The sequence below is a fragment of the Ixodes scapularis genome, unplaced genomic scaffold (genome assembly GCF_016920785.2).
Source record: "Ixodes scapularis isolate PalLabHiFi unplaced genomic scaffold, ASM1692078v2 PGA_scaffold6__148_contigs__length_123643588, whole genome shotgun sequence".
Lineage (NCBI taxonomy): Eukaryota > Metazoa > Arthropoda > Arachnida > Ixodida > Ixodidae > Ixodes > Ixodes scapularis.
Window position 1 is genome coordinate 4107686 of NW_024609881.1, and position 27903 is coordinate 4135588.

At 47.6% G+C, this 27903-nt stretch overlaps 1 protein-coding gene across 1 annotated transcript; it reads left to right on the forward strand.

The window, feature by feature from the left end:
- The first annotated feature begins 1529 nt into the window (after positions 1-1529).
- On the forward strand, positions 1530-27120 carry LOC8037788 (NAD-dependent protein deacetylase sirtuin-7). Its single transcript, XM_029993279.4, has 8 exons — positions 1530-1730; positions 1957-2094; positions 8047-8222; positions 11124-11295; positions 12679-12915; positions 18113-18233; positions 19319-19385; positions 23001-27120. The coding sequence occupies exons 1-8, from the start codon at positions 1632-1634 to the stop codon at positions 23398-23400; spliced, it is 1410 nt and encodes a 469-aa protein (XP_029849139.3). The 5' UTR covers positions 1530-1631; the 3' UTR covers positions 23401-27120.
- The last annotated feature ends 783 nt before the right edge of the window (positions 27121-27903 follow it).

The window sequence follows — 27903 nt, forward strand, 5'->3', positions numbered from 1 at the left end:
GAACATTTCACAAGCTGCGTGCAGCAGGGCCGAAACTACGTGGCGTGCTGAGGCTAAATGCCTTCATGTTCGCGGAACGACGTGAAAACACCTTCGCCGAGGCGGTTCCACATGCACAGCGGGGGACGGAAATGCCCCTACGAGGCCCCAAAGCTTATTGTTGCTTCTCTTCAGGCGACCTCCGTAGAATGTCACGGTGAGTTAGGTGCACTAGTTGGGCGGTTGGTTGAGAGCCGTGCAGCGTCCACAGTGCTGCACACAACTTGCGAAATGAAGTTTAGGTCACTGTTGTCCCGAGGTAGGTAGCTAGCGTGTGTGCACTGCAAACTCCGTGCACCGTAAGAATAAATAGGTTGGTTATCTGGTTTTGTAATCCGGGGAGAAATCGGGTTTAACCCGATTCTCTTGAAACATGTTCGGGGTGTAAAAATCGGGTAAAATTGGGTTTTACCGGAAAACAAACAACCCTACGTGTATCCCCTATGCTGGAAAGCGTCGACGCCGTGTTCGCGCCAAGTTTCACATGCAGCGATTTTGGCCCTAGAGCGGCGCGATTTTCGCCGTCGCGGCGCTCGTGCCGCCCAACCGCTGGTGCTGGCCAGAGCGCCGCGACGGCAGAAATCGCGCCGCTTTAAAGGGCCGCCCACACTAGCGAGAAAACGCGCCCGGCGCGCCGATAAATCGGTTAAGCGGCAAGATAAAGGGCGTGTCTCTGCACGCGCTCGTGGCGCTGACTGTGCTTCGGCGACATTTTGTTACTTGCCGCGATCGGCGTGCCACGCGCGTTTTCTCGCTAGTGTGGGCGGCCCCTAAGCCTAGTTCACATGCAGCGGTTTTGGCCCTAGAGCGGCGCGATTTCTGCCGTCGCGGCGCTCTGGCCAGCACCAGCAATTCTGCGGCACGAGCGCCGCGACGGCAGAAATCGCGCCAAAATCGCTGCATGTGAAACACGCTTTAGAGCCAAAACCGCGGCATGTGAAACACGCTTAAAAACGCGGCGAAAAACGCGAATGCAACGCCTTCGCCAAGTTGCGGTCTCCCCTCCCCCTCTCTGCACCCCAAGTCATGGACTTCCTAGCCACCTCAGCCCCTCCCGAAAAAAATTCCTGGCTACGCCACTCGTGCGATGGCACAGAGACGGAGCGCTTTGGCGTGCCAAGGAAGCTTTGATCACGGCGCAAGACCGGCGAAACATGCTTTCTACGAGCTGTGCCGTTTTTCTGCGGCACTGCGCTTCCGTAAAAATTTCCAAGTGTTTTTGACGGCCAGTCCCTGCGCTGGGCCGACCAAGCGGGGATGCGCGATCGCTGCCCGATCGATCATGTCTCAGAAATTAGTGGCTGGAAACAAATGCCGCACAGCCCATGTCAAAGCTCGTGCTGAGAGACGCTCTTTGGCGTGCTCCAGGACAAAAAAGAAACGTTCGAAACAAAATGGTCAGTGTCGTTACTCGCCCGTGCGTTGGTGTAGTTTCGTTTTCACGGGCTTTTAGCCGTCCCCGCAAGGGCGGCGTGCCAGTCGCATCTGCCGCCATTTTCAGCAATGGCGCCCGTCAGGATGGCCGTATTTCTTTCAGGGTGCTGATACCCGGGGCATTTTTATTCCTGGGTATCAATTAAATCGGACTTGCAATGGCGGAACTCGAAGCGTCGTCTCGTAGAGAACTCCGCAAGTCCGCCGATCTGCGAAGAATCCTCTTCAAGGAACAGGAGCAGGCCAAACTGAGACACGTATGTGAATCGGATTGTTGTTGTTTTGAAATACCGACCCTACGTAGGCAAACTCGGCTACCTAAGCCCAGAGACCCGTACCGGCCCTGGCGTAGCCGTTTCCAATGCTACGCTGCCTGGGCGCCTTATCTCCAATTCGAATGTATCACGTATTAACCCAGATGATCGCTAGATATTGGTGCCGGTCGACTTGGGGAAGCTGTTCGAATTCTTGATCCCTTTGTAGATACGGCAAATCGTCAAGAAGGCGTCCTGGGAACGAACGCACGACGAGGAATGCCTGCTGGAGAACTCGAGCGAACTCGTCAAGGTTCTCCAAGAGCGGTCGAGAAAACGGCGCTGCAACCAACAGCGGCTGGAAGAGGTAAGCACGGAGCATGGAAACTGTCCCAGTTGTCCCTCGCGTCATTCAATCAATCAATCATTCAATCAGCGATTTTTGTTAGACTCAATGGAAGAACATCTGGGCCTATAGCCAATTTAGGTAGTTTGGGACCATTTTAATAAAATATTGCTTTGACAGGCACTGATATTCAAAACGTTGAGAATGCATAAAATTAACAGGATGTCAAATTAGGAGTTAGATAATTTCAAAAGAATCGGTGCTCTTAAAATAAATGCATGTAATCATGTTATAACGAAAAATAATTATGTGAGACGCAGCGTCAAGATTCTGTAACACACCCTTGAAAAAAAAAAAACGGAGACGATAGACGAAGGAGGCAAACACCAAACGTCTCGATTGAGACGTTTGTGTTTGTCCCTTTCTTTAACTGTCGTCTCCGTTTTCTTTTTTTTTTTTTTTTTTTTATTATGTCTAACATCAATTAGCTTACCTGTTTGTTTACTCTTTCTTCAAAGATTCTGTTGCTGTACCGGCAAGTCACGGGGGGTAGCAAGAAGCACCCATATGCCGTATGGCAAAATACAGGAATAAAAACAATTACCTTTATGTTGTTACGAGTGTCTAGTTATGTGCGCATATACTCGCCATTATGTTCACATACCTGTTACGTTTATAATATCCCACAGTAGATTTCGAGGCAGTGGCAGCATGTAACAACCTTCTTGAGTTCACATTCGAATCTTGCACGTTTCTCGGCATTATTCTTAAAAGTGACGAGTGACATAATGTGAATGAGCTAAGCTACAAGGGACTCCGAAAAAGCACCTTACAGTTACTGAGATTGCGTCGTAACTTGGGAAGTATTTTGTTGTTCAGGTGAAGCGTGTGGACCAATTGGCTTTCCCACTCGAGAGGTGATGAATCAATTAAGGCAGCCTAAAGACTGGTTCACACACTTGCAGCTGCTTACGACCGAGTGTGTCGCAACCTCTTGCAATCTCTTACGAGAGAACACGCTAATTCCATCAATTGGGTAGCCGTGAAACACTTCACCAGATTCGACCGGTTCAACTTTGTGGACAGTGTGGCCAGACCTTGATACAAGCATGTCTAGGTTTGGAGAATTTTTTTTTTTTATGCAAAGGGTTATTTTATTTTGTGAACAGCTGCAATTAAAAGAGACTAATTCTAATCACTGAAGAAGTTAATAACTTAATTTTTAGTACTTTATTGGCTGAAATAGCCAATCAGCGCTGTACTTAATTCATCTCTTAGCCATCACAATCCAATCCGAAGCCAACTGGCTAGCCTGTCGCGCATGCGCACACGAGTCGAACCTCAATACAAGGTTCGTCGAACTTTCCACTAAAAGTTTGAAAAAGTACCCGATCGCCAACCCGATCGGGTGATCGTACCCGATCGCCAACCGCGCGCCTCGCTGCCCCCCGACAACAACAGGTTTGGGTGGCGGGGAAAGCGGGAAAGAATAGGGAGAACAATGTTTCAGTTTCGGCTGCAAACAGAATATCACTTTTTTAATTAACTTTAATGAATGTGGGGGAACGAGATAGCATTTTGGAATTGAGAAGCCATCCACATTCAGATGATGCCTTTGGATTAGGTAGCTCGAAAAATCGGCGAAGTTCCTCTTTAACCCATTCAAGAAAAAGAAAAAAAAAAAGAGGAAAAGAAATGCGGGAAGTGCAAGCACAATCGTTGTGTCATCCCTCCTTTTTCGCAGTTCTTCCCCTATGGTTTTCTAATTTGCGATTGGTGACTTTCACCACCTCAATTGCATGGGCAGCACCATGACATCCGTCAATCGTTAGCACATCTCAACTGCATTCCGCCCGTTTCTGTTGCGCAGGTGCCCTCGTAGGGATTGAGAGGAAGAAAAAGTGGGGGCTTTGTCATTGCTGAGGATCAACTCAAACATATATACCGGCTGAAAAGTGCAAAAATATCTTGGGTTGAAAAGCTTTAAAATCGTGTTCGGATAACCGTCGAATAATTATGGAATATTTCAGCTGCCCTTCTTGTGCGCCCTTGACTGCTGCATCTTCATGGAAAATTTCGAAGTTTGTGGATACTTTTGTAAGCTGTTTAGCAAGCCAGGCCAGATTTGATGGTGCCGTTTTTTTTTACCGCAAACTACGCTGCATTTTGTGCAAAAAAAATGACTCGACGCTTTTGGTAAATTCCTCTTTGAGAAAAAGAAATCCACCCTAAATGTCAAGTTCTAGTTTGCTTCAATTTTTCCTTTTCTGAAGGGCTTCTCAAAACATTTTTTTTTCTCTCTCTCTAGCTTGTACTCAGAATAGACCTTTTCATTTTAGTTGTTGCCTCACCGGCGGATAGAGGGCGCTGACGCTTTCGGCGCCATTAGGTTGCTTCAATTTGGTTGGTTTCGGTTTCAACGTGAATGCGGCTATGTTGCTGTTTTACGTTGTTTTTGCTTAATTTTGTGATACGATTATTTTCCTTGTAGCACACAACCAATGAAACAGTGGTATTGAGCCACTTTGAGGACTACGAGGTGTATTTTAGCCTAAATTGCGTGTTTTTTTTTTACCAACTCTTTGATGTATCCGATTATGGTCGGTTGCGAAACGCCTGTCTGATGTACAGGGAGGATTACCATCGTCTGCGGTTGTACCCGATGACACCAGTTTTCGAAAAACATACTAATGACGAATCTAACGAGTGAATGCAAAGAAGCATATCGACAGCTTGATTAGAAATGTGCTGAATTGGCCAGAACATATGAACTCGCGAGTTTACTACTCACTGTTTGGTTTTCGCGGGCACCCAACTTTTAGTGAGCTTCAACCCCTAAAAACGTATCGTGTAATGACGCAGATAATTTATATAAACAAGTAGTATAGTCTCGGCCTCTTTTATTTTATTTACTTTTAATTCAGTATTCAAGCCCATTTTGACAGGCCGAGTGGGAAATTTCTTAAATTATCAACCCTGCTAAAGTACTCGTAAGCAGTATTTCGCGATATTTGCCCCAGCAAGTAAATTAGTTTTATATGAACATTTGCTTACACAAGATATAAGTGACAGGCCCGTCAAATTAAATCTGGCGTTTGTCTTCTGTAAAATTGGCCAAATGAAATTAAAGGGCGCAGAAGGAGAAATACCTCGGAAAGTCTGGCTGAATTCTAGCGCAAGGCACCACTTAACGGGCCTGTGTGAACAAATATTTATTTGTTTGAACAGATTCACTTTGTAATTCGCCCGCCACCAAAAGTAAACCTCTATTCGCCATCGACAATCCTGGACTCAAATAATTGATATGCAGACGGCTCTTTTTTTTTTTTTGCGTCAAATATTAGGACAATAGATAACTAACAAAATTTAAAACAGCATACGCAAAAAAAAACAAAAAAAAACGTCGTTATTATTGCGCATGCGCCAAATCCAGACCGCGTTTTGGATTTGCAAATAGAAACGGCGTTACTTATTTGTGCACGCTATTCTAAAACTCTCAACTGTTAAGTATCTGTGGCAGTTTCTTACGCAGGAAGTTCCAACCTTTGTGTTAAAATAAACTAGGTGGATGGCGATGGTTATCTAAATATAATGAATAAATCACATAAATGACTGTCGAAATGAGAGCGACCACGGTATACAATTTTTTAAACTTCATAAGTAATCCGACCAACCGAATGTTTACGTCGCAAAAAAAGATTAAGAACTTCATACACCACGTAGGTGTGATATTATGAACAAACAAATCTCCTGATGTTGACGTATACCATTACTTCTAGCCTCAGACAAGTTAAACGTTCGTTGTCTATCTCCTCCGCGAGTTTCCTTACATAATCAAAAGAAGCTGTTTTCGATATATTATGAATACAAAGAACGATACTTCCACGAAATACAGATAGTCTCCTTGCACTGACTATTCTTGACGCCTTGCGATGCTAAATGCGCGATATAAATATACGCGCTTCTTACTGAGAACTTTCCGCCACTATTAGTAAATAAACCTCAGTTGTCATAAGTAGATTTGAACCCTCGTGATGTCTTAGTCGTCGAGTAGACGTATCGACTAGTTTGCGAAGTAAGGCGAGAAAGCGCGGTAAAACGCGACGAAGAACACGAATACAACGCATCCGCCAAGGCGCGGAGGGGAGAGCGGAGCAGCAAGTTGAAGCAACCTAATGGCTGCCGCGTCACGTGATTCCAAGATGGCAGCGCCCATGAGGAGGAGGATGAAAAGGTCTATACACATTGAAACCTAGAAGAAGCATCAGTCTCGGTTTGTATGTGTAGGTTTTTGCAGCGGGGGCATTTATGAGGCTGGCATTGCTTTAGCCCTCTTTTCCCGGGGGATTCTCTCTCCATTTTGGATAAACCGCTCAACCAGGCTTGCCGGAGATTGAAGGCAAAGGGCTTTAAGCCTTAGATGTTGCAAAACAGAAAAAAGAGAACAAAATGTTGCACACTCATTGCAATGAAGGATCCTGATTCGTCTGAACTATACGGCCTCTTGAACGTCTTTTCATTGTCCAGTCTCTTGAAAGAGGCCGTTTGACACCCATTCTGCCCAGTCCTGGAGGTTCCGACTTAATATCCCAGCTCAAGTAGAGACTAAATGCGCAATGCCATTTTCTTAGAAAGAACTATTTCTTTGGTCACCTGGTTCGCATAGCGCTGCTGGGACAGTCGCAGCATTTCCACCGTGTGGCACGTTTGCATAGCCAGAGCTTCGAGGGAACTATTTTTATCCAAGTTCTGTAATTGTAGCAGTTTGAGTGACCAAATATTTTTTTGGACAACAATAAAAATTTAGTAAATGTGTAACTTTTAAAACTTATGTTTTCGGAGCAACTTGTTAATTGGTTCAATTACTGCTGCTCCTCAAAAAAAGCATTTTTATAATTATATATAAATTTGTATCTGTCTGCAACTCCACTGTGATCAGAGTGGCAAATTGTAGCGTAGGATGGCCAACACCTTTTCCCCCCAGGGACGCCAGACTGTCGATCGAGTCACGGTGTTCCGAAACTATTTTTTTAAGAGTAATAGAATCTAGCTTGGACACATTTTGCACATAACTGTAGCTGCCTAGTAGGTACTCTAAAAAATGTGACGGTATTTACAACCCAATTAAATATCGCCTCCATTAGCTCTACCTTGGTGGGCTCCTCCCAGGCTTCGAAAATGGTTTCGAAGCGACAATAAATGATGTCACATGAGGCGGCTTGCTATGCCGTCAGATGTCGCAATCCTGGCGAATAGTTGTACAAGTTGCAGCAAAAAAGATGAGCGAATGCCAGTGTCATTGTTGTTGCGGCGACCTGACTCGTGGTTACCAAAGTTCCGCAGACTATCGAGCCGAGAGCGAGCCACACTAGAGCGGGCGTCTGTCGTGTTCCAATCCGCTGATGCGTCGCCGCCCGATCGCAACAAACAGAAAGCGTGACGCTTCTGCGATGTCGTCGGGTGGAAATTGGGGGACCACAAATATGAAGCTGGTAAGTTTGCCGGTCGGAGATGTTTGCCACAAGTCCGATTGTGGTCAAGCTGAGAGCAGGAGTGTTCTCGGCTGCCAACTGGACGTGGAGCCGCAAGTTGCGCGTTATCGACCAACGAGACGTTCTTGGTGCATTTGCGAGTCGCAGTCGGGTAATACATTGCTGGGAATGCCTTGCCAATATACAAATAGAGAGAGGTCTCTGAAGTGTTGGTCCTTAGCACTCTTTCACATGCAGGTCAATTTCAGCTGGTGTACGGCAGTGGAACAACTTCAGATTTGCAGAAGAAGTAAGAGTTGTGAAAAGCTTCCAACGTGAACTAGTGAACGATCTTGATTGCAGCCTGCGTACGGTCTCACTTTGCCGTAGCACATGCTCTGTTCGTAGCAGACGTCATAGCACACAACGTATGGTGTTTTCTCACCTTATTGGCTCTTGCGGTGGCCAAAATCTGATGCTGGGCACCACAATGATGTCGCAGGTGCAAGACCCCCCGGCGTTGCTGGAGGAGAAGTGCCGGGCGCTGGCAGGGGCCATTGGCGCTGCCCGTCGCCTGGTGGTTTACACGGGGGCCGGCATCAGCACGGCAGCACGCATTCCGGACTACAGAGGCCCCGAGGGGGTCTGGACCCTGCTCCAGAAGGGCATGGTGCCCCAGTAAGTGGACAGAGGGTTGCTCGCTCTGTCAGACGGGACACCGAACCGCCGAAAACATTTTTTGTACCCAGATAGGATACATATATTGCCGCACACGTGGCAGAGTTCAGTTCGGCAGGCGGCTGCAGTGCTGAAGAATGGGGTTCGAATCCCGCCAGGGCCAGTTCTTTCTTTCATCGATGTTTGCTCTTCTAGAAAGTTCTAGCCCCCCATTCTCAGCCATCATGGAACATTCCTGTTCAGAACATTCCTGAACATACCGCTTGTCTAAAAGCAGCGGTAACACATTGCTTCGGGACAGTTGCCCATTTGTCGCCAACATAAGACGCTCGGGCCTTTCCCTTTGCGTTTGCAGGCGCAGGCTCGCCCCGATAAATGTTTGTTTCCAGTTCTAAATACATCTCCTCATTTTTATTCGTAAGAATAACCTTTCAAAACAAAAGAAGTTTGCGCACTATTTATGTCACAAGACTCGTTCGAGCGATTTCAACACATGCTCCTCTTTCCGGGTTGACGCCTCGAAACAGAAGCACCTTTCGTCATTGCTCTTACCACAGAATGAGTCGGGCAACATACTTATTTCTATGGATAGAAACATAGACTCACGTGAAAACTAAAAACAAATGCTCGATAAGGCAAACCTGTCTCTACAAACTACAGTAGACTCATTATTTCAAACTCCAGGAAGTCACAGATTTTAGTTTGAATTATCAGAGATTTTTGCCAGTTTCCTCTACATAGGCCTAATTATAAGCAAGTACAGGCATAACACAATTGTGGAAGAACTGTGACATTAAGTTTATTCATCCGGCAAAAAAGTTGTCGATTGTGGACTGTTTAGTCAGTACATGAGATCCCAAAACAAAATTTTTAATACCAGCCAATGCAAGTAGCTCTTTACGGGACTCTTCCTTTGCAGACAGAAACTTCCGGAGCTGAGCGATGTGCTCAAAGGCCTTTGCGGCTGTGACAGTTGGTAGTGGGTCATCCCTTTCTTCATCATCATCTTCACTCTCACTGCTGCACTGTGCTGGCATTACTTCCTTATGTCCTCTAATGAGTCATCACGACAAACACACATCGTCGTCAAGACTAGCATATTCCGCCAGCTCGGCGTTCGCATTATGTGCTTCAAGGCCAGAAAGCATGATGCCAGTAAGCTGTTCCTCATCCTCGATGTCGTCTTGGTCATCATTGCTAGTCTTGAAGCACATAATGTGAATGCCGTTTCCCGCTAATGTGTGCCTGCTTGAGCCCCGTTGAGTGCGCTTCTTTCCGAGCACCGGTGCACTGCGGAGAAGCAACACTCGCGAAAACAAGCTCCGCGGGCATTGCTTCTCTGCGGTGCACCGGTGCTCGGAAAGAAGCGCACTCAAAGGGGCCGCGAAAACAAAAAAGTATGAATTAAGCGAAAACGCCGTTCGAATTAAGCGGCTTGTAAATACATTAAAAACATAGCGGGACAACCAAAATTTTCAGATCTGTTTGAATTAACCGGAAGTATGAAATATCCGAGTTTGAATTATCGCGAGTGTACTGTAGTAAACAGAAGAGGTGCTATACGTCCTGCAACGGAAGGGTGACTCACTCAAAGCAGTGTGCTTTGGCTGCTAGTATACACATGCTATGTTCGGGAAGCTTCTAGACTGGAACATGCGATAACACCCCAGACTGAACTGGAACTTTCCAGAAGAGCATGAAAGGTTAAATGAAAAACTTGACAGGCAAGGTTTGAGCCCTGTGTCTCCGCGGCTATGCGTGTGACAGTATTGCATTAAAATTTTTTTTTTCCCTTTGTGGAAGATTTTAGTTGTGATATACTTGTCTTGTTCCTGGCGCTTAACTCTTTCCTTACTGCGCTTATTCAAATCTATCAATTTCATTGATAGTTTTCAAACCCCTCTTTCAACGCGTTCAGTGCCGTTTTTAGACATTTGATGCCATCTAGGATATTATGAAGGAACTCCACTTTCGAGTTTCGGTTTCAGATTTTGCTTCTTTGCGTAAGGGTGATTTTTCTGGCAACTTGAAATTTCCGGGATCCTGAGCTATTGCATCGAGCGTGGTGTTTTTGTCAACGCCAATGCTCCTCCAGAACATCGTCTGACTCGCGATTCTGGTGCATGTGCAATCAATTTTGCGGATGAAAGTGGCAGCAGCAAGTTAGAAGAAGACGTGCATTGATTGAATTTTAGTTTAAATTCTGGCAGTGGGTCGAAATGGCCGGGATTATCTGCAAGTGCCCGTCGGTATGTTTCTTTTCGCGTGCCGAGGTCATTCGTTGCCTCTGTGAGCTGTAGACGTACTGGGCCTGTTCCGAATGCATTATTTTTCATTTGCAGGGTATCTACCTCGTATAGACTCGATTTTATGCCATCAACGGCAAAACAACTGCAGTTTTCTTTTTCGAAAAGGCGGCCCAGTCGTGACCTTGGCATAATGCTACGGAGTGCACAAAACATTTTGTTTGGGGCTTCGGGGAATGGTACAGTCATTGTGGGGGCTAACTTTTTTACCGTAGTACAAGAAGTTCTGCACAGATGCTTGTCAAACTTGCAGGATGTGTTTATAGAAGAGTAAACCATGAAATGTATATATTTTAGATATTTTCACTCCTAATACTTGCGAGGTACATTGAAATAAAATAAAATTGTCTGCATTTGACTTTCTTTTTTTGGTCTGTATAATAACTATGTTTTTTGACGTTTACATTTTTGAAAAGGGAATTCCTTTAGCTACATTTTGCTACGTTTTGGTACATCCAGTAGCGAAACTGACCTGCTCGGTCGGTGCACGTTTGGTGGAAGTAAGCTCTCTGTGTGTAGGTATTGATTTCTCCGGCTCGTTTTTTGGCGGAAGATTCGCCGGTACCACCCCAGATAACCTCCGTGGACGTTGCAGGGTGCAGGACCTGAGCCGTGCCCGGCCCACCTTCACGCATATGGCCATTGCCCAGCTGCAGCAGGCGGGCCTGGTCAAGCATGTCGTGTCCCAGAACTGCGACGGCCTGCACGTGCGCAGCGGCCTGCCCAGGACCTGCCTCTCGGAGCTGCATGGGAACATGTTTCTTGAGGTATGTTTGCCCATTGGTCGCCCCGGTTCTCTTGGCATTTGCACTAGGCAACGACAACGTGGCACCCACGAGAAAACGGGAGAATGATGTTTCCATGCTTTAATTAAGCTAGTGGTTCTCAGCAACCCACGTTTCGGTACGGTGCCTGAAATGCGTCTCCGACTGTTGCATTTAGCATCCTACACTTTCCGCACATCCGAAAGTGCTCCTGGAGTGGCAACAAATGACGTCTCGAAAGTTGGAGCGTTACGCTGTCAGATGTCACGAGCTGGCGATGGCGTGACGCTTTTATAGCATCGTCGGGCAGAAGTCAAACAACCACATTTTGGGACGCAGTAAACGCACTGGTTGGGGATGCGTTCCAGGTACCCTAGTTTCGGCGACCCCTTCCAATTGATGGAAGTGACGGCGACCCCATTCACCAGGTGGTATCGTTGGTGGTATCGGATGATTAGAGTGACAAAAGGGTAAATGAAGAAAACTCAATGCGTGCAAACCAACTTTGAAGCTCTGAATTGAAGGATAATCGACCCTACTGACTCGGTGCGCATAATTTGGTTTATTTGGCCTCGTTGGACAGCCAGCATTAAGAAAAAAACAAGTTTGCAAACGTTTGTTTGACGTGGTGCATATGGACAGCGTCGCCCGTGCGACATCCCGATATTGCGTCGCTGTTGAGTGAAAATTTCAATGATGTTGCATCATGCAATGATGTCACATTTCATTTATTTATTTTTTGTGTCACGCTGCAATTGTTTTGCGTGTGTTACGTGCCTCGTCACGAATACCGTGGGCACGTAGCACACACCTGTAAGTCAATCAGGTCACTGTCTGATTACTTTCACTGAAGGACCTGCTGGCAAGTCGCCGCCAAAGACATTGGGTGTTGCGTAAACCGCCCGACTGCACATAACGACTAGCACCAAACATATTCTCGCGAACGCGCCGCACCAGCGTGTCCTCGCGCGAGCCACACTTTAACACACAAAGAGCCGCAGCTTGGCCACCACTGCTCTAGAACTATGCTACTCGATTTCCACCCGACGACGTCATAGATGTGTCTTGTTGTCGCTGGCCGGGATCCTGGCAGTAGCACAGCAGCTGTTGTGGATGAAGCACATGCCCATTGTTCCGCAGGTCTTCTTCCAGATTGACGGTACGGGAACTTTCACAGCCAGGAGTCGGGGTGCCGTGAAGACAGTGACACCTGCGTTTGCTCAGTATTTTTTCCGGGGATTCTAGCACCAAAAGCTAGGATTGCAACGTCCGACTTCTGCAACGTCATTTGTTGCCTTCGGGACCGCTTTTGAAGCGCGGGCGGGATGAGAGTGCGGAAGCACCGGTCGAATGCCAGTGCTCCTCGCGACCTCCCCATCCGCGCAGGTGTGCCCCAGCTGCAAGCCGCTGCGACAGTACTTCCGGCTGTTCGACGTGACGGAGCGCACGGCGCTGCACAAGCACAGGACGGGGCGCAAGTGCCACGGCTGCTCGTCGGAGTTGGTGGACACCATCGTCCACTTCGGGGAGACCGGCAAGCTGCGCTGGCCCCTCAACTGGCAGGGTGCGGGCAAGGCGGCCGACCGCTGCGACGCTATACTCTGCCTGGGTACCAGTCTCAAGGTACCGTATTTATTCGAATATAATTCTACCTTCTTTTTCCGGAAATGTTGTCAAAAATTAGGGGTCAACCTATAATCAAAGATTAAAGAATTTCGACTTACAGTATTTACTCGCATAATAAATGCACCCCCCCCCCCCCTACAACGGGCATCCATATTTTGACTTTCTTTTTCCCTCCCGTAATCAATGCACCTCCAATTTTTGGATCCGTGAGTCTCGAATTGCGTTCAATTTAGCAAGCCACCAAGCCAGTTTTCTTTTGCCACTAAGCGGCCAAGCCAAGTCAAGCCAGGCCAGGCTGCTCACGTCACACTCACAGTGGCTCACGCTACGGCTTAAAGTGTGTAGTTACCATAGTTACAGAAGTGATCAACCGTGAAACCGAGTGTCGCACACACTTGACAAAGCTCGAGTCGAGGAATTGCCGAGCCCCGGATATTCTTTGCCTATCGGATCCATTGATGTCAACAAACAAGCCGTCGTTTGTGGTCCGCTCTCGGAGAGTGAAATCGTGAAAGTGGTTAGGCCTAATTTCACATACTCCGGGTAAATGCGTTTATTTGATCCTCAGTAGAACGGCACGAAAAAACTTAAACAGCAGCAGCCGACGGCCCGCCCGCGGTGGCCGCCGCTCTCATGCACATCCCTCGGGCGTCGGGTTGCATCTTCGTGCCTGTAGCTTTCCCCTCGTTGGGCAAGGGGGAAGGGGACGGAGAGGGGATGTGCCATGCACTTTGTCCTCCATACCTCCCCCTCGCAAACGCGCACAAACAAAAAAAAAACAAAAAAAAATAACCGGAGGTTATTCTTCTGTGTTGTTTGGGGGGCTCGCCTGTTGCTCGTCTCCACCTTCTTTTGTTTCTTCTTGTCGTCATTTTGCAACTGTGTCAGTGAGGATAGACCTTTGCAAAAAAAGCTCTCTGGTCGCCACCATTTTGCGAATCGAGCGACCTCTATCGGCGAGAAATTTCCTCCACCTGCCTGAACTGTGGAAACCCGGTCAGCGTGGCTCCCCACCGGCATTGTGCATTCAGAGTTCCTTGGCTTTTCTCGGAAGTTTTTACTTTATTTGCCTGTTTAGGATGCTTACCCTTTGTGTGTGATTTTCCACTGTGAGAACCAGGGAATACCAGGGCTCGCTGCCTGAACGGCCTTCGCAGGAAACGAACGAAGAGAGTGAACGTCAAGCAGCCCGCGACACGGGCAGTTCGACATTCTTGGAGGATTATTTCCGTTGAGATAATCCCCAGAAAGCCTTCCCGGATATTTTCCGGGTCTTCGCAAAAAATATCTGATAGGGTCGGGTCCGGGGTGTGGGGACGGAATAGACAAGTTCGTTCATTTGCTTTGAAGCTGTGCAAAAAAGCAGCTCTCTTCTACATGTGGCCCAAAACGTGCCGGATTCCATCTGATCGTCGTGAAGTGACTATCCTCAATGCTGTATATTGGATGTGCTGTGTTATTTGAGACCTTTCTCAGATCCTGTTTGGATAATGCGGCACCGTGGGGTACGTACAATATATGTTGTTCGATTGATGAGACTTGTTGAACGGCTCTTGTTGTGGGCAGGGAATATCCATGCAGTTCGGATATCCTGTGTGGTCAAATATTTTCGACGGCTAAGACCTTTGTAGAGTGACACAGCTGAGTGAACGGTGCTGTAAAAAGATCAACATATAATGAAACAAACATTCCAGTTGCATTTGTTCTGTCACGCATGGACTCGCCAAAATAGCTTTCATTTGTTTGTTTTTGTTCCCAAAAATAGTACAATGCATTCTTAAAAACCCAGGGAAATTTGATTCGCCATAAAACACAAAATAAAAACTATAACGCGGCAATGTAGCCGCGACCAGCGTCTGGAAGTGCGCCTACACAGGCTGCCACAGACCACCGACTAGAAAACCCACAGCCCAGCGCAGTCGAGCAGCACTGACGTACACTCAAAACCAGGGACGCGCACTGTAAATTGCTTCGTTCGAGCCTGCCGCTAGAAAAGTCTATACTTGAACTTTTTTTTTTTGGTTGGTTGAATAATTAGGGGTTGACCTTTTTTTGTGGTCGACCTATTTTCGAGTAAATACGGCAGTCTCCCACCGCAGGCATCGCGACATCCGACAGCGCGACACACCGGCTCTTCTGATGTCATTTGTTGCCACTTTAATCCCACTCTTGATGCTTGAGCAGAAAACAACTGCACACTCCGGTTCGAGACGTGCTCCAGGCACCATAGTAGGGGGCTAGCACGCGACTGCCGAAACCGAGCTCTTTATCTCCGAGGCAACCCGTTTTAAGCTCGCAGAAAGGTAGATAGAACGCCGTAACATTCCGAGTGGTCGCCCCTTCTCGCTCTTTGGGTGGAATATCAATCTCCTAAAATACGTGAAGAGATCGCCCACCCCCTTGCCGCTTCGGTGGCTCCGAGGCAAGAGCGCCGGCCTACGGATCCCCATGTGGCGGGTTCGAATCCCGGCCGAGGTGCCCGCAATCTGGCGGAGGCTTATAGCAGTGAAGGCGCCGTGTAACCGAGCTTTCGGTTGCACGTCAAAAGATCCCCAGGTGGTCCAAATTAATCCTCAGTCCTCCGCTGGGGCGTGCCAGATGCCCGTCGTTGGTTTGGCACGTAAAACTCCCAAATTTGACTTTTTTTTTTTTTGAGATCGCTCACCCGCTATCCTCTCTAAATGTCGCGGCCGTGGACTGCAAGGTTCGAGAATATCCATGTCGAAGAAAAACCGAAATATGTAGTGTAAAGAGGCTTTCTTTCGTTTGCACATCTTGAAGTTTTTATGACCCCGAGGTTGGAGGACGCTCATGCCAAAGAAATGTGACGGAGATAACAGAAAGAGGCCTTATTTCGTTGCCAATCAAAAGCAAGTCTTATACCCGAAAAGAATAGAAAGATTGTTATCGGTTGGTAGCCAGAAAACCGGGAAGAGCGCCAACGTAAGCAAACGCTGATCCAAGAATTGCGAGGTTGGTGAACATCCGATCTCTGGGAACGTTGTCACAAATAATAGCAGGGGCGGGGCGTTAGTTTGTTGGTGTTCTCTCGACTTTTTTTTACTCGTACACCGAGATGTCGCCCACTCCACAGTTATTTGGATGAAAGTGGGTGACGACCGGGAATATTACGGCGCTGCTAGCATTTCTCGAGTCTTTGTTGTACTGCAACGCTGCAGGCACAGTGCATAGCCATAGCCTTTTCTCCCATATGCGATTGGTGGGTCAATGTTACAGAATGGCGGCCCATTTTTCCTGCGCCACTACTTCTGGACTTGCTCATCTTTGTTCCTTCGTTAACCTTTTGGCAGGCTCAAGCAAGCGGACTGTCTTTTTTTTTTTTTTGTAGCGTTAGCTATACTGGCCGAGGTTGAGCAGTTTCGCAAAGCCCTCATAATGAGCCGTGCTCATTATGTGGAGCGCACGGCGGTGGCGGCGGAGCTCCACATAATGAGCACGGCTCGCATAATGAGTATGGCTCATTATGCGAGCCACGCAAAGCCACCGCCGCCGCCGCGCCCACCTCACCGGTCTGCGCATTCCAGAGGAGTGACGTCATAGCCGCGGCAGACGCACTGGTGCCGCCGCGTGCCCAGCTGTGCGCCTCCGTTGCGCAGTAGCCAAGTCTGACGCTGCACCGGAGCCGCTTGATAGCGCCTCTCATTTTGTGCACATAAGCTCACGCCACGTATATCCTGGCATAGCCGAGCTAAGCCACCGCAATTTTTGTACATGGGGAGGGAATGTGTGGTTGGGGGAAATGGAGAATTCAGGTGGAATGTATGCAGAAGCAAAGTCCCGTTCCAGGCCTTACGAACATGAGCCATTTATTTAAAGACTTGGCCGGCGAAAATTAAAAAAAAGCTTGCTTTGTGGTCCCTCTAAAGCAACCTTTTTAAAAGGAGAAATGTTAAGCTCGCTTTAAAAGACGAGCCGATCAGTGCCGGCATGAGCAGTTAGCGGTGCTAGGGTGACGGCGATGAAATTTGCATCCAGAGGTGGCACCGTCCGACAGTGTGCGCAGCATCGGCCAGTGGAGGTAGCACTAATGCAGAAGTGGCAAGGGGGCTCGTAGGGAGGGGCTTCCCTCACATCTTCTAACCTCCAATGGGACATGGGCACTTTCAAGACCCTTTCAACCGAAAAAATTGCTCGTCTTTGGTATTTCCCAATGGTGTTCTAGATGATTAAAATAAGAACACCGACTTCACATAACAAGAAAAACAACTTCATTAAACGTTTCGCCTCCCATGCGGAAGGCATCATCAGTACATACACAGGAATGAGAGAGCTTCGGTCAACGCAGTCCTATTTATCAGGAAGGTCCATATAAGCTTCCGGGAGGAAGCCACGGTTCTTGTTGCACGCCGTCTTATCTCCGCGGATGAACCATGACTCAAGTAGTTTGCGTGGGCCCCACCTATCCTCCTTCGCCAAGGTCGTCGCGGCTGTGAAGTCAAAGGTGTGTCCTGTGGTCCACTTGTGGTCGACCAGCTCCGTCTTGAGACGGGTGGCGTTCGTGGAATACTTGACGTCACGTTGGTGTTCTTTCATCCTGGTTATCTTCTTGCGTCCGGTCTCTCCAATGTATGAAGAGCCGCAGTCCTGGCAGGGGATCTTGTACACAATGCCTTTCTCCGTACCCGCAGGGGTGGGGTCCTTTGGCTTAGACACAATGCTTGCTATAGTTCGGTACGGTTTATACACAGTTCGAATACCTACAGGTTTTAGGGCGCGGCTTAGCGACTCAGACACTCCCTTAACGTACGGAATGCACAAGACATTACGTTCTTTGTCGGCTGGATTGGAGTGCGTTTTTCATTTCGTCTGGTTGATTACCTCATCTACAAAGCGCTAGATGCTTAGCATTTATAGTGCCTCTTTGCGCCCCTCCTTTTGCAGGCTAAGTAAGAAGGCCACTTGGGGGGAACTTTGCGGGGGTTGTGTGCGTGAATATATAAAACGGTCACAGTGTCACGTGACATTGCCATGAGACATCTAGGTGCCACATGACTATGATGTCACAGTATCACATGATGCCACAGTATCACATGATGCCATAGTGTCATGGGATGTCATGTTACATGACATCATGGAGGCTACATGCCACAGACGCAAAATAAATTATGCACATTTAAAAGTCATTACTGACATACTTGGCACGTCTCACGACCGTGCGCGGTGCATCTCGAAGGTGCTGCGGCGCTACCGCTGCCTGTGGGCCATGGACCGGCCGGCCAGGGAGCGTCCCAAGCTGTACATTGTGAACCTCCAGTGGACGCCCAAGGACGACATAGCTGCCCTCAAGGTCAACGGTGAGTCGGGCCGTCGGCGGCTTGCCTGGCGGAGTCGCCACTCTTCGTACACGGGGCCCTTGCACAAGACCACGACGCATTGGTGCTTCGGTCTCGAAATCTCTCCGCCAGAATCGATGTCGCTGACATTCGTCTGCTTTTGTCCCATGTCCGCAACATCTTTCTACGCATCAGAAGCAGTGTTCTGCACAGTGTTAGAGTTTTTTTCGCTACACGATCGACCACCAGAGTGGTTGCGAACAAAAGCAAACATCGGCCGATAGTTGATTTTTATAAAGGCCGGTTTTTATTTGGGCTCAAATTGGCGCCGAAGAAGCTGGCTTGTCAGCGACCAAAATAGCCTCAGCAGACACAATAAACTCAAGTTTAAGTGTTGCGAATACGATAGCACTTCCCGAGTTCCGTCGTTGACCGAGCCCTCCGCTTGCTTTTGCGTTTTCCGAACACCAAAGACGACGGCAACAAAGGATTGCGTACGCCGATGCAAATAGAGAAAATAGCGGAAGTGTCGCCAGCAGAACCACAGATGGCTTATTGATGTTGAATTTTTAGCAAAGCTAGCTGACTTTGTCTCTACTTACTGTTTTGAATACAAACTCCGACGTTCGCAATCGGAGAGTGAGTACAGACAAAGGCAGGTAGCTCCGCGTCTATTCACTAATCATTCGAATTAGAGCTCGGTGCTCGGACATTTCGTGCGCTCTCATTTCTTCGTTTCGCTTCGTTTCTACTCGTGTAAGAAGAAACAAAGACTTCAGAACGTGGCCATCATCCCATAAAATAAAAAATAGATGGAGTTTAGAATAAAATAATACGCTATAACCAAAAAAAATTAAAAAAGAAACTGCAATGTCCACCTCGAACCCCCGAAGAATGACGCGGAAACTTATTTCGTGTGTACCAAAGTTATTTGAAAAATAATAAATCGAGAATTTTTTGTTGCAAATATTGTTTTTAGTTTTTTTATTGGTTGCCCAGAGCTGTTCGTTGGAAGCTTTGACGAGGATAGATCGGGTTGCGGGGTTCCAGTGGACACCGAGATGACCGCTTCAGCGTTGACGTCCGCACCTTCCTCCCCCATCCAGGACGTTGCGACGAAGTCATGCAGGCCGTCATGGGCTTCCTCAACATCCGGGTTCCCGACTACGACAGGTACGACCGGAGATCTGGCAATCGGTGGCCACACGCATTAGCTTACAGCAGCTCAAAGTGCGCAGAGCGAAAGCTCACGCTGCGAAACCCGGGGATCACGGATTCACTCTTTGTCTGTTTCGATCTGGATGAGTGTCATACCAGCGTGCAGCCGTGTTTAACCACCTGATGGTGCTCGTTGAATACTCCGGGCTAGGGGTCGTACTGCACGGGCTAAATTTCTCATTTACGGCGTAAACCAGTGTCACTGCACCTCAAGGACAGACCGACTTCACACCGTCTGAACACAAACAATTTCCATCAATAATTTTTAAATTTTGTTCAACATTTACAAAGGTGTGTGGTGATTCCCTCTAAAGCTGGTTCACATGTGTGCCTTTGAGAGTGCTTGAGTGCATTGCTTTCGCTTCATACTGCCTAGACGAGAGAACACACTGGCACCGTTTCTTGGGTAACCCACTCCTTACCTGCATAGAACTAGACTGAAGGTTTTGTGGTATTTAAGGGATCAAATCTATGCACCACTTACGAGAACTGATCGCTTATAATTGGGGTTCCGCATTTTCGGTATACAGTCGAACCAGGATATATCGAATTCAAAGGGGATCGTAAAATAGTTCGATATGTCGATAATTTGATATACAAAAATATGTTAAATTAAGCTCCACTTGAACTTTCCGCGCGTCTCTGCTAGTACCAAAGGCGGCGGCAAATGGGACCTTACCAAATAGAGCCACTAAGAGCTGCGAAATACACTAGAGCTTAGTTGGTGAAGATCACAAACACCGCTGCCGCGTTTACGCGACGGTGTTCGCGATCGCGCGCGCGACCTCCGCACAGCATTGGCGACAAAACACAAATAAAAAAAATAAATAAAACAACGGAAAAAGCGAGCCGCATAAAAACAAACAAAAAACGCTCGATCCATAGAATAAAGTTTAGCAAGCGACAAAAAAGAAACCTCACTAAATTCAGGCAGCAAGAAAAAGAAAAGCAAAAAGAAAAAAAATGCGCAAAGCAAGAACGGCGAAAGAAAAAGGTAAATGAAGATAAGGGTTCACCGTTGTCGACACACTCGACTTGATGAAGACTTTTTTTTTTTTGCTTATTTTATTTTGGGGCTAAGGAGCACTCTCTGCCCTCTCTATGCGCGCGCGCGCACGGGTGCCCTTTTATTGTCTTTTGCCATCCTCCACTTTTTTTAACTGTTTTTTTGTTGAGTAGTTGAGTATCCCTGTGCGTGCGTAAAGGTCCCTTATGCGCGTATGCTGGCTTGGCGGTCTGCCAGCACGGCAACGCGAGCTATGTTGCTCCGCTGGAGAAGTGTGGGAGAAGCAATGGGCCGCCGTGCTGCGTTCGCTATATCGAGTGTCCCCGCCATGGGAGTCCATGGAAGTTCGATACAAAAAGACAATGCTCCTATACTATTACATGTTATTTTCAAGGGGATGTTTGGACTGTTCGATATAAGCAATAATTCGAAATACCCGGGTGTGATATAACCGGGCTCGACTGTATATAGTACCGAGTTTTTCGGCGTAGACAAATTCCTACCCGTAGGGGGGCCGAGAAAAAAAAGAAACCCTTTTTGGGAACAAACTGCCAGCCACGGCAGACGTTGGGGATTGCGAGAAACGTACCAATTAGCAAAATAATTAACTAAAATCTACTAGGGATCTTTTTATTGAGTGAAAGTATACATACAGTTCGGATTAGAAAAGCACGGAGTGTCGTCGAAAACCCTTAAGTCGGTCAATTTTAGGAATACTTCAAGCACTTGTGAAGTGTGGGGTGGGCTAAAGTTTCCACTCATGCGGCAGGCACGAGGCTGGTGACACAAAAACATGGACGAAACCACCCTATCGGTACAAATTTTCGGAGGTCGTTGCCAAAACACTTGGTGTGCCGATGAACCTCAAAAATAAACACCCGCGCCGGTTTCATTAACAATGAAGAAAACAAAAAAAAAAAAAAAAAATTGGAGTCGTTTTTGAGAGAGAAAGAACCGAGCTTGGCAGGAAAAAATCTTTTTCTACAGCTTTGTTTTGCATTGGTGGGGAACACATCCTCACTGAACTGTCCTTGAGGTTGCTTCTGTCTTGGGGAGCTGCACCCCCTCATCTTGTTTCCTCCTTTTATCGGTGCTGTGACGTGTTCGGAGCATTTGGGTCACGCCCATGTTAAGCTGGGGAGCGAGCATCGCATTTTCTGCGGTACAAGTCCCGATAAATGTCGATTTTGGGTCCAACAGCAAAAGTAGATGCAGACACACGCCAAATCTGTAAGAAAAGTAAGCACGGAACCCTGCTTGTAACATCGTCACAATTATTTCCAGCACAAGGTGAAAGAATGGTGCCTACAAAATTCTAAATAATCTACGCCGGTCAGATGCATTCCGGGGCTACCCGACAGGTGTCGCCTCTTATCGTAAGCGGAGGATGCACTGGGTGTAGACTATGCCTAGGGAGCAAACTATCTTAGGAAAAAGATGCTTTCTTCGTCTATCTGCCGGGTTTGTTTGTTTGTTGGTTTCTTTTTTGGACTTGGGGTCTCTGAAGAAAAAACAAAGGACACTCTGTCGCACAAGGCCCAGTCAGCCTTGTAGGTTGCGTCAGCAGGCAATAAAAAAGTATGAGTATTAAATAGCGAAACCGAAGCATTGGCAGGAGACAATGACACAATACTATTATGAACCTTAATACATCAACAAAGGAAGAGAAGTACCCATCATTTTGAGGATCTTCCGAATGACAGCCAAAGCAGCCCGCTTAATTTCTACACCGATGCCACAAAACACTGCAGAAGCCGAGACCTTGCAAATATTCGTGCACACACTAGGGTGTAATTGTGTAGTAGTTATGCATCAATCGGTGGATCAGATTAGCTGGAGTAGCGCTCTGTAAAGACACTTTACTCGGGGGCGGCCAAGAAAGTTTTTTGAGCTGGGGGAACCAATGTGGGTACCCTGGGGTACCCATTTCGAGAACCCACGTTGTATACAGGATGTTTCTGAGTGATATTAGGGTAGAAAAAAAATTTATATAAATAAATAACGATGAGTGCAATGAAGTTGTTGACATAGGTGTCTTTAGGTTGATCATATTTAAATTTCATAATTGTAGGTTTCAGAGAAAAAATTTAAGGCCAAAACATCCTGTGTTATTTGCTATGCACAGAAAGGAAAATGATAAAAACCATCTGGTGGATGCTGCAACTCGCGGAAATGTAAAGCGAGAATCTGAAAGCTTCTTAGAGATATACACCCGAAAGCGGATTCAGCAAATCTAGTGTATATTCTGTGAGTGGCAGCCTCAATTAGATGGTTTGAATCGTTTTCCTTTCTATGTGTAGGAAAGAACAGAATTTTTTGGGCTTACCTTTTTGTTTTCCTGGAACCCACGCTCACGAAATTTGACTCCGTAAATGCACCACCTAAGGACATCTTCGTTAAAAGTCTCTATACATTTCTTTCGTTGGTTTATTCATACAAAACTTCCACGGTCGAAGAGCACTCGAAAACATTTTGTACAGAGGCTACGTGGAAGAAGAGCACGCGAAGCAATTTTACGGTCCGGAAAACGGGGAGCTGACGTTGCACGTGGTCTTCTCCGGCAGCAAAAGGGACCCCCTGTTCAAGCTGCACACGCCGATCCGGATCCGGGAGCTCAAGACCTTCTCGAGGAGTCCGCTGCCGGTCCCAACGGAGGAGGACGTCAAGCCGGACGTCAAGCCCCCCGGGGAGTTCGTCGCAGGCGGTGGAGACAAGGAGCAGCGTGTCTTTGCGGACCACTGCTACGCCAGGAGCAACGGGACCGACGCCGGCTGGAACGATGCCAGCGGGTCAGACACGGAAGTGGACGAGGGCGCGAGCGACGGGGAGGGCACCGCGGAGGACGTGAAGCGCGAGGCGCCCGACGGAGGAGGGGAAGCGGACTGCGGGGACGCGAAGCGCGCCAAGCTGCTCGGCTGGTACGGCAAAGGCTGCGCCAAGTGGCGGCTACGCAAGAAGAGGTAGCGTTGCCGGGTGTCACACCTGCCCCCTCGAGTCGGGCCAAGGGAGCCGGACTTCCGTTGGATGTTGGCGCATTTTGTTCGGTCCGCTTCGACGCGAGGGTTTGCGTTTGCTCGAACGTAAGGGCCGATTCCCACGCTTGCATTCGAGCGCACTCAAACGCGTTCGCTCTAACCTCGGAACGCGCGTCGAGCAGTGTGCGGGAGAACCGATGCACACTCCCTTTTCACGACAAGTCGACGTACATAGTATTTTTGGGTGAATATGCTCGCTCGAAACTCAGAAAACAAAATCTCTTCTTGATCGAACAGTTCTGGACAGAAGCAAACGTGCATCGAAGCTGTTCGATTTTAGCTCAATTAACCAAAGTGGTTAATCGATGACTGCTGGACTCGGTTGTGCGAGTGCTGGCACACGTCAACAACGAGCAACATACTATGCAGTATTCAGTGCGAGGCCGGTGCCCGCGTCAGTCACCCGAATGGTATCGTTGACGAAAGCGAACGAAGCACGAGTCCGTCTTGTCCATGGGAGTGTCGAATGGACGGAGTAGCTCGCTCTAGAAACATGCACCGACCATGTTCGTTGGATAAAGTGTGGTGCCTGCAAGGTGCCTTCAAATGGTAGGTTTACTGTCCTAACCTTCCCGTGCATCAAGAGTGGTCCCAAAGTGACGAAACGTCGCAGAAGTGTTGTGCTGTCGTAATCCTGGCGGTCGGTGCTGAAAGTCTTGACGAAAAGTATAAGTCGACGCGAGTGTCGCCGTCGTCGCAGCTGTCGACTGCTAAACCTTCTGTGGATTGTCAAGTTGGAGAGGGACCTCCAGCTTGACGTGATCCCTCTCCAGCTTGGCGTAAATCCCGTCGGTCGCGTCTGGCGACAGAACGACGCTTCTAAGATGGCGTCGGGTGAAAAATCGAGGGCCCACCATTTAGGCCGCGGCAGACGCATTGGTCGGAGACAGGATCCAGGCACCGTACATAAAGCTCTTGATAACAAATTTAAGGGCAACACGCGTTAATTTTTTGGCACTAATGTTTTCACTTGGCAAATGTTTCTATTAGTTACCGAATGACCGAAAAAAACGTACGACCATCTGCTGTCGAGACGTATGCAAGAATTCCTCTATGTGGAACTCTGGTGAGCAAAACTTTGCAGATTGTCTGTCCGAGCCCCAGAGATTGTGTCCTTGTCTTGCGATAACTGGGGCAGTTTCTACGAGTCCATCGCTATTCTTCTTAGGACACTGAACTCCCCACAAAAAATATTTTTTTTTTTTTAAGTACCCGAAGAAGGCTGTGTTACAAAATTAACTTTCCAGGAAAATAATTAAAAAATTACTGCAATAGTTACGTGGCGAGACCCACTTAGATCTAGGAGCGGTTCCGAAATAAGCAGTCATTTTCAGACATCGACCCCGAAATGGAAACACAATTCGGAATCACTCGAACGAGTTTATTTAGTGGCATGTGTGTCCTACGCAGGCACTCGAGAAAAAAACGTTTTTGGGAGTATTTTTATATGAGACCTTGCCGTACTTGAGCTACGTGTCCTGTCGCGACATGAAGAGAAGCATTTTTCGAAGCGGCGGGCTCGCGTTTTTTGGCTCGGGCGTGCGCCCTCGTCCAAGCGGTGCAAAGTGTGGCCGGCACAAGCGTTTTGCCCTCCCTTCGACCAAGATGGGTCATGCCAAGTACCTTTCCGCGACGCAGAGTGAGAGTCCTGAATGCTGGGACCTTGTGCTCTAGGCTGAAAGTGGAGGAACGTTTATCGAATGGCCGGAAGACGTGTCGACAAGTCTCTTGTCGCCAACTTGTGACCGTCGGAAACTGCCGAAATGAACTGTGAATCTTGCTGTTTCGAAAAAAAAAAAAATTTTCTTGTACGGTGTTTTTAATTGTACGAAGTTCTCGTGTGTGACGTGCAAGGCTGGTTGTGAAAGCATTTTGTGCAAAGAGATTGGACCATCCGACGGACTGTGCGACCGTGGTGCTTTTGGGTAGTCACGCGTGAGACGCGGTCGGCGTTGCAATTGTTGGACGTTCGTGATAGGTGGATCGTGAATGGGGCTACTGCTCACCACTGTTAATTCGGCTTCGAAACTTTACGTTATAACCCTTTGACGGTCGAGTTTTTTTTTTTATCACGGAACATTTTTATTGTTGGTTGGGTTTTGTTTCCAGCGTAATAGTATAAGGAAAGGGTCGATGCACAGACTTTTTTAATGTTAATTAATCAAAGCACATACAGTGCTTGCAAGCTGTCCAGCTTTGGAGGCATCAAATGGAAACATTGAAGGCAAAAAGTTGTCACCTCCATTAAGTTTCATTTTAATGCATCCACTTCTGCGATATTCCGGTGGTTTTAGATTAGAAGCTGAGTTACTTTACAGAGCTTTTCCATCGAATGCAAGCAATCGTCCTTTGAATTCAATTTAAAGAGCGTTCAAAGTCTGACTAGGAAGAACCAGCGCTCCAGTTGCCACTATTGCCAGGGCAGTATGCAAAGTGACCACTTGACGCATACCTTGTGCTCAGATCATCTAATTTAAAAACTAATAACTATCCCCAGAGAAGCAAAACACCGTGTTAACCTAATGTTTATAGTTTACCAAAAACAAAACGAATAGCAACACCTCCAGCGGTGTCTGTGGTTTTACGCTTAGGGAGGCTCTTTCAGATGTGTTACCACATATACGGTGAAGGCGATGAATTGTGGGGATACATTTTTTTACGACTGTGAACCCGTTGTAATTGTATCTTTCCATCTATTTGCAGGCAAGCATTTTTAGTTAATTCAATACTTCAGAATCAGTGTGGAAACATTTAAGGTAATCCGGCGAGCAAGTGTTCCAAAATGTATCTTTGGCACATTGGATTGCAAAGAGGGGCATGCCAGCCAAATGGCAGCATAGAGAAGATGCAGGGAACGCTCAATAACGGGGCAGCAAAGCGTGCGTCGTCATTGGTCGAGGTAAGCAGAAGCGCATGGTGCATTTGGCTGCTGAACAATTATTGCAAGGAGCAAGCGAACTTGCACACCGTATAAGAATACCGTTGCGAGGAAATTTAAAATATTTCGGTAGATGCTTGCCACTATCAAAGGCTACAGATGGGGAAGTCAACGATACGGTAATGTGTCGTAACACGCTCTCGGAGCAGATTCTTTCAGTTCATGACCGGGTCGACCTCACAACGATGTGCCGAGGCAGGTTTAATTCTTTTTCAAACAAATCGCACATCTATGGTTTTGTTTTTTCTTTCGTTGCAAAATGTGAGCTGTGGCCCTTCTGCAATGGGTTTGAGTTTGTTTTGCACAGATCGACACATTTTCTTTCTCACCTTTGGGCACATTGCAACTGGGCGTGTAAATAATGATTGGGGAGGCTGTCGGGCAAAGCCACAAGAACAGCAAGGTGGGCTAGCTTTGTTTGCAGATCTGGAGGTGGTGCTCGTGTGGCCCCCCCCCCCCCCCCCGACGTCTCGCGAAAAAATTGCGAAGGTCCGTTTTATGCACGCAAACCTGCGGGGCCGTGCGTATCTACGGGTGGCCCGCAGTACGGCCTATTTATTTCCGAGTCTGTCACCTCATCTCAAGTTCTTGTACATAACCATGACTCATTGCATTCACTGTGCATTTGTATCGGGTGAGCTGCACTCCACGGGGCAGTTTCCACGAGGGAGGCATAAAAAAAAAATAAAGGGTGGGAAGCAAAAACTCAAACCTGACTCTTTCATTCTTTTCGACAGCAGGAACACTTGGACCGCTAGACTCGTCAAACACAAAATTGAGGTCGAAGTTTGCGGAGCTCACCGATTAGTCACTTTTAACTGGGACCTCGTGCGGGACGAGATATCGATTATTGTAACTCTTGTTGCTCAAATTTGGCAGCACCAATGACGTTGCGCTCACGTCTCCCTACGTCCCTACACCATGTTAGTCGGTGCTGTCTAGATTGTCCCCAGGCGGGCCGTCGATGCTCCGAACTTTCACGTCGTTAGACTCATCATTTTGGAAGTTATCGGTGACCACAAGGTAACATTTGAAAACTTTGGGAAGGAGTTATTTTATGGCAAAATCTTTGCTTCTGAACTGAGGCAAAGATTCAACTTTGCAACATGGCAGAGCCGTACGCAGTGTGTGCGGTTTTCAAGCTCATCTTCCGCCACCGTCGACAACACTACTGAGAGGCGGTGTGGGTAGTGACGTCGGAAGTGTTTGAGAGATGAGGGGGCAAAGGATAGCAAGAAAGACGGGGAGGAAAGTAAAAAGAAATATGATATTGACAAAAAATTTTAAAATTACGAGGGAGGGAGGGTTTTTTCTTTCCCCGAAGTTTGTATTATGTCTGAAATGTCTGGGGGTGAGGCAACCGCCCCTTGCACACCACTGGGAAGTGGGGTAATAAGCCACTGGATAGCGAAAACAACTCGTCTGTCGTGTGCTACGACAAAATATTGCAGGCTGGAGAAGATTAGCCATCTGCGTTAAACCCACATTTCAAAC

Coding starts and splice junctions, on each gene's coding strand:
- LOC8037788 (XM_029993279.4), top strand. CDS start 1,632: ATGGCGGAACTCGAAGCGTCGTCTCGTAGAGAACTCCGCAAGTCCGCC. Junction 1,731..1,956: donor AGCAGGCCAAACTGAGACAC/GTATGTGAATCG, acceptor ATCCCTTTGTAG/ATACGGCAAATCGTCAAGAA. Junction 8,223..11,123: donor CAGAAGGGCATGGTGCCCCA/GTAAGTGGACAG, acceptor TGGACGTTGCAG/GGTGCAGGACCTGAGCCGTG.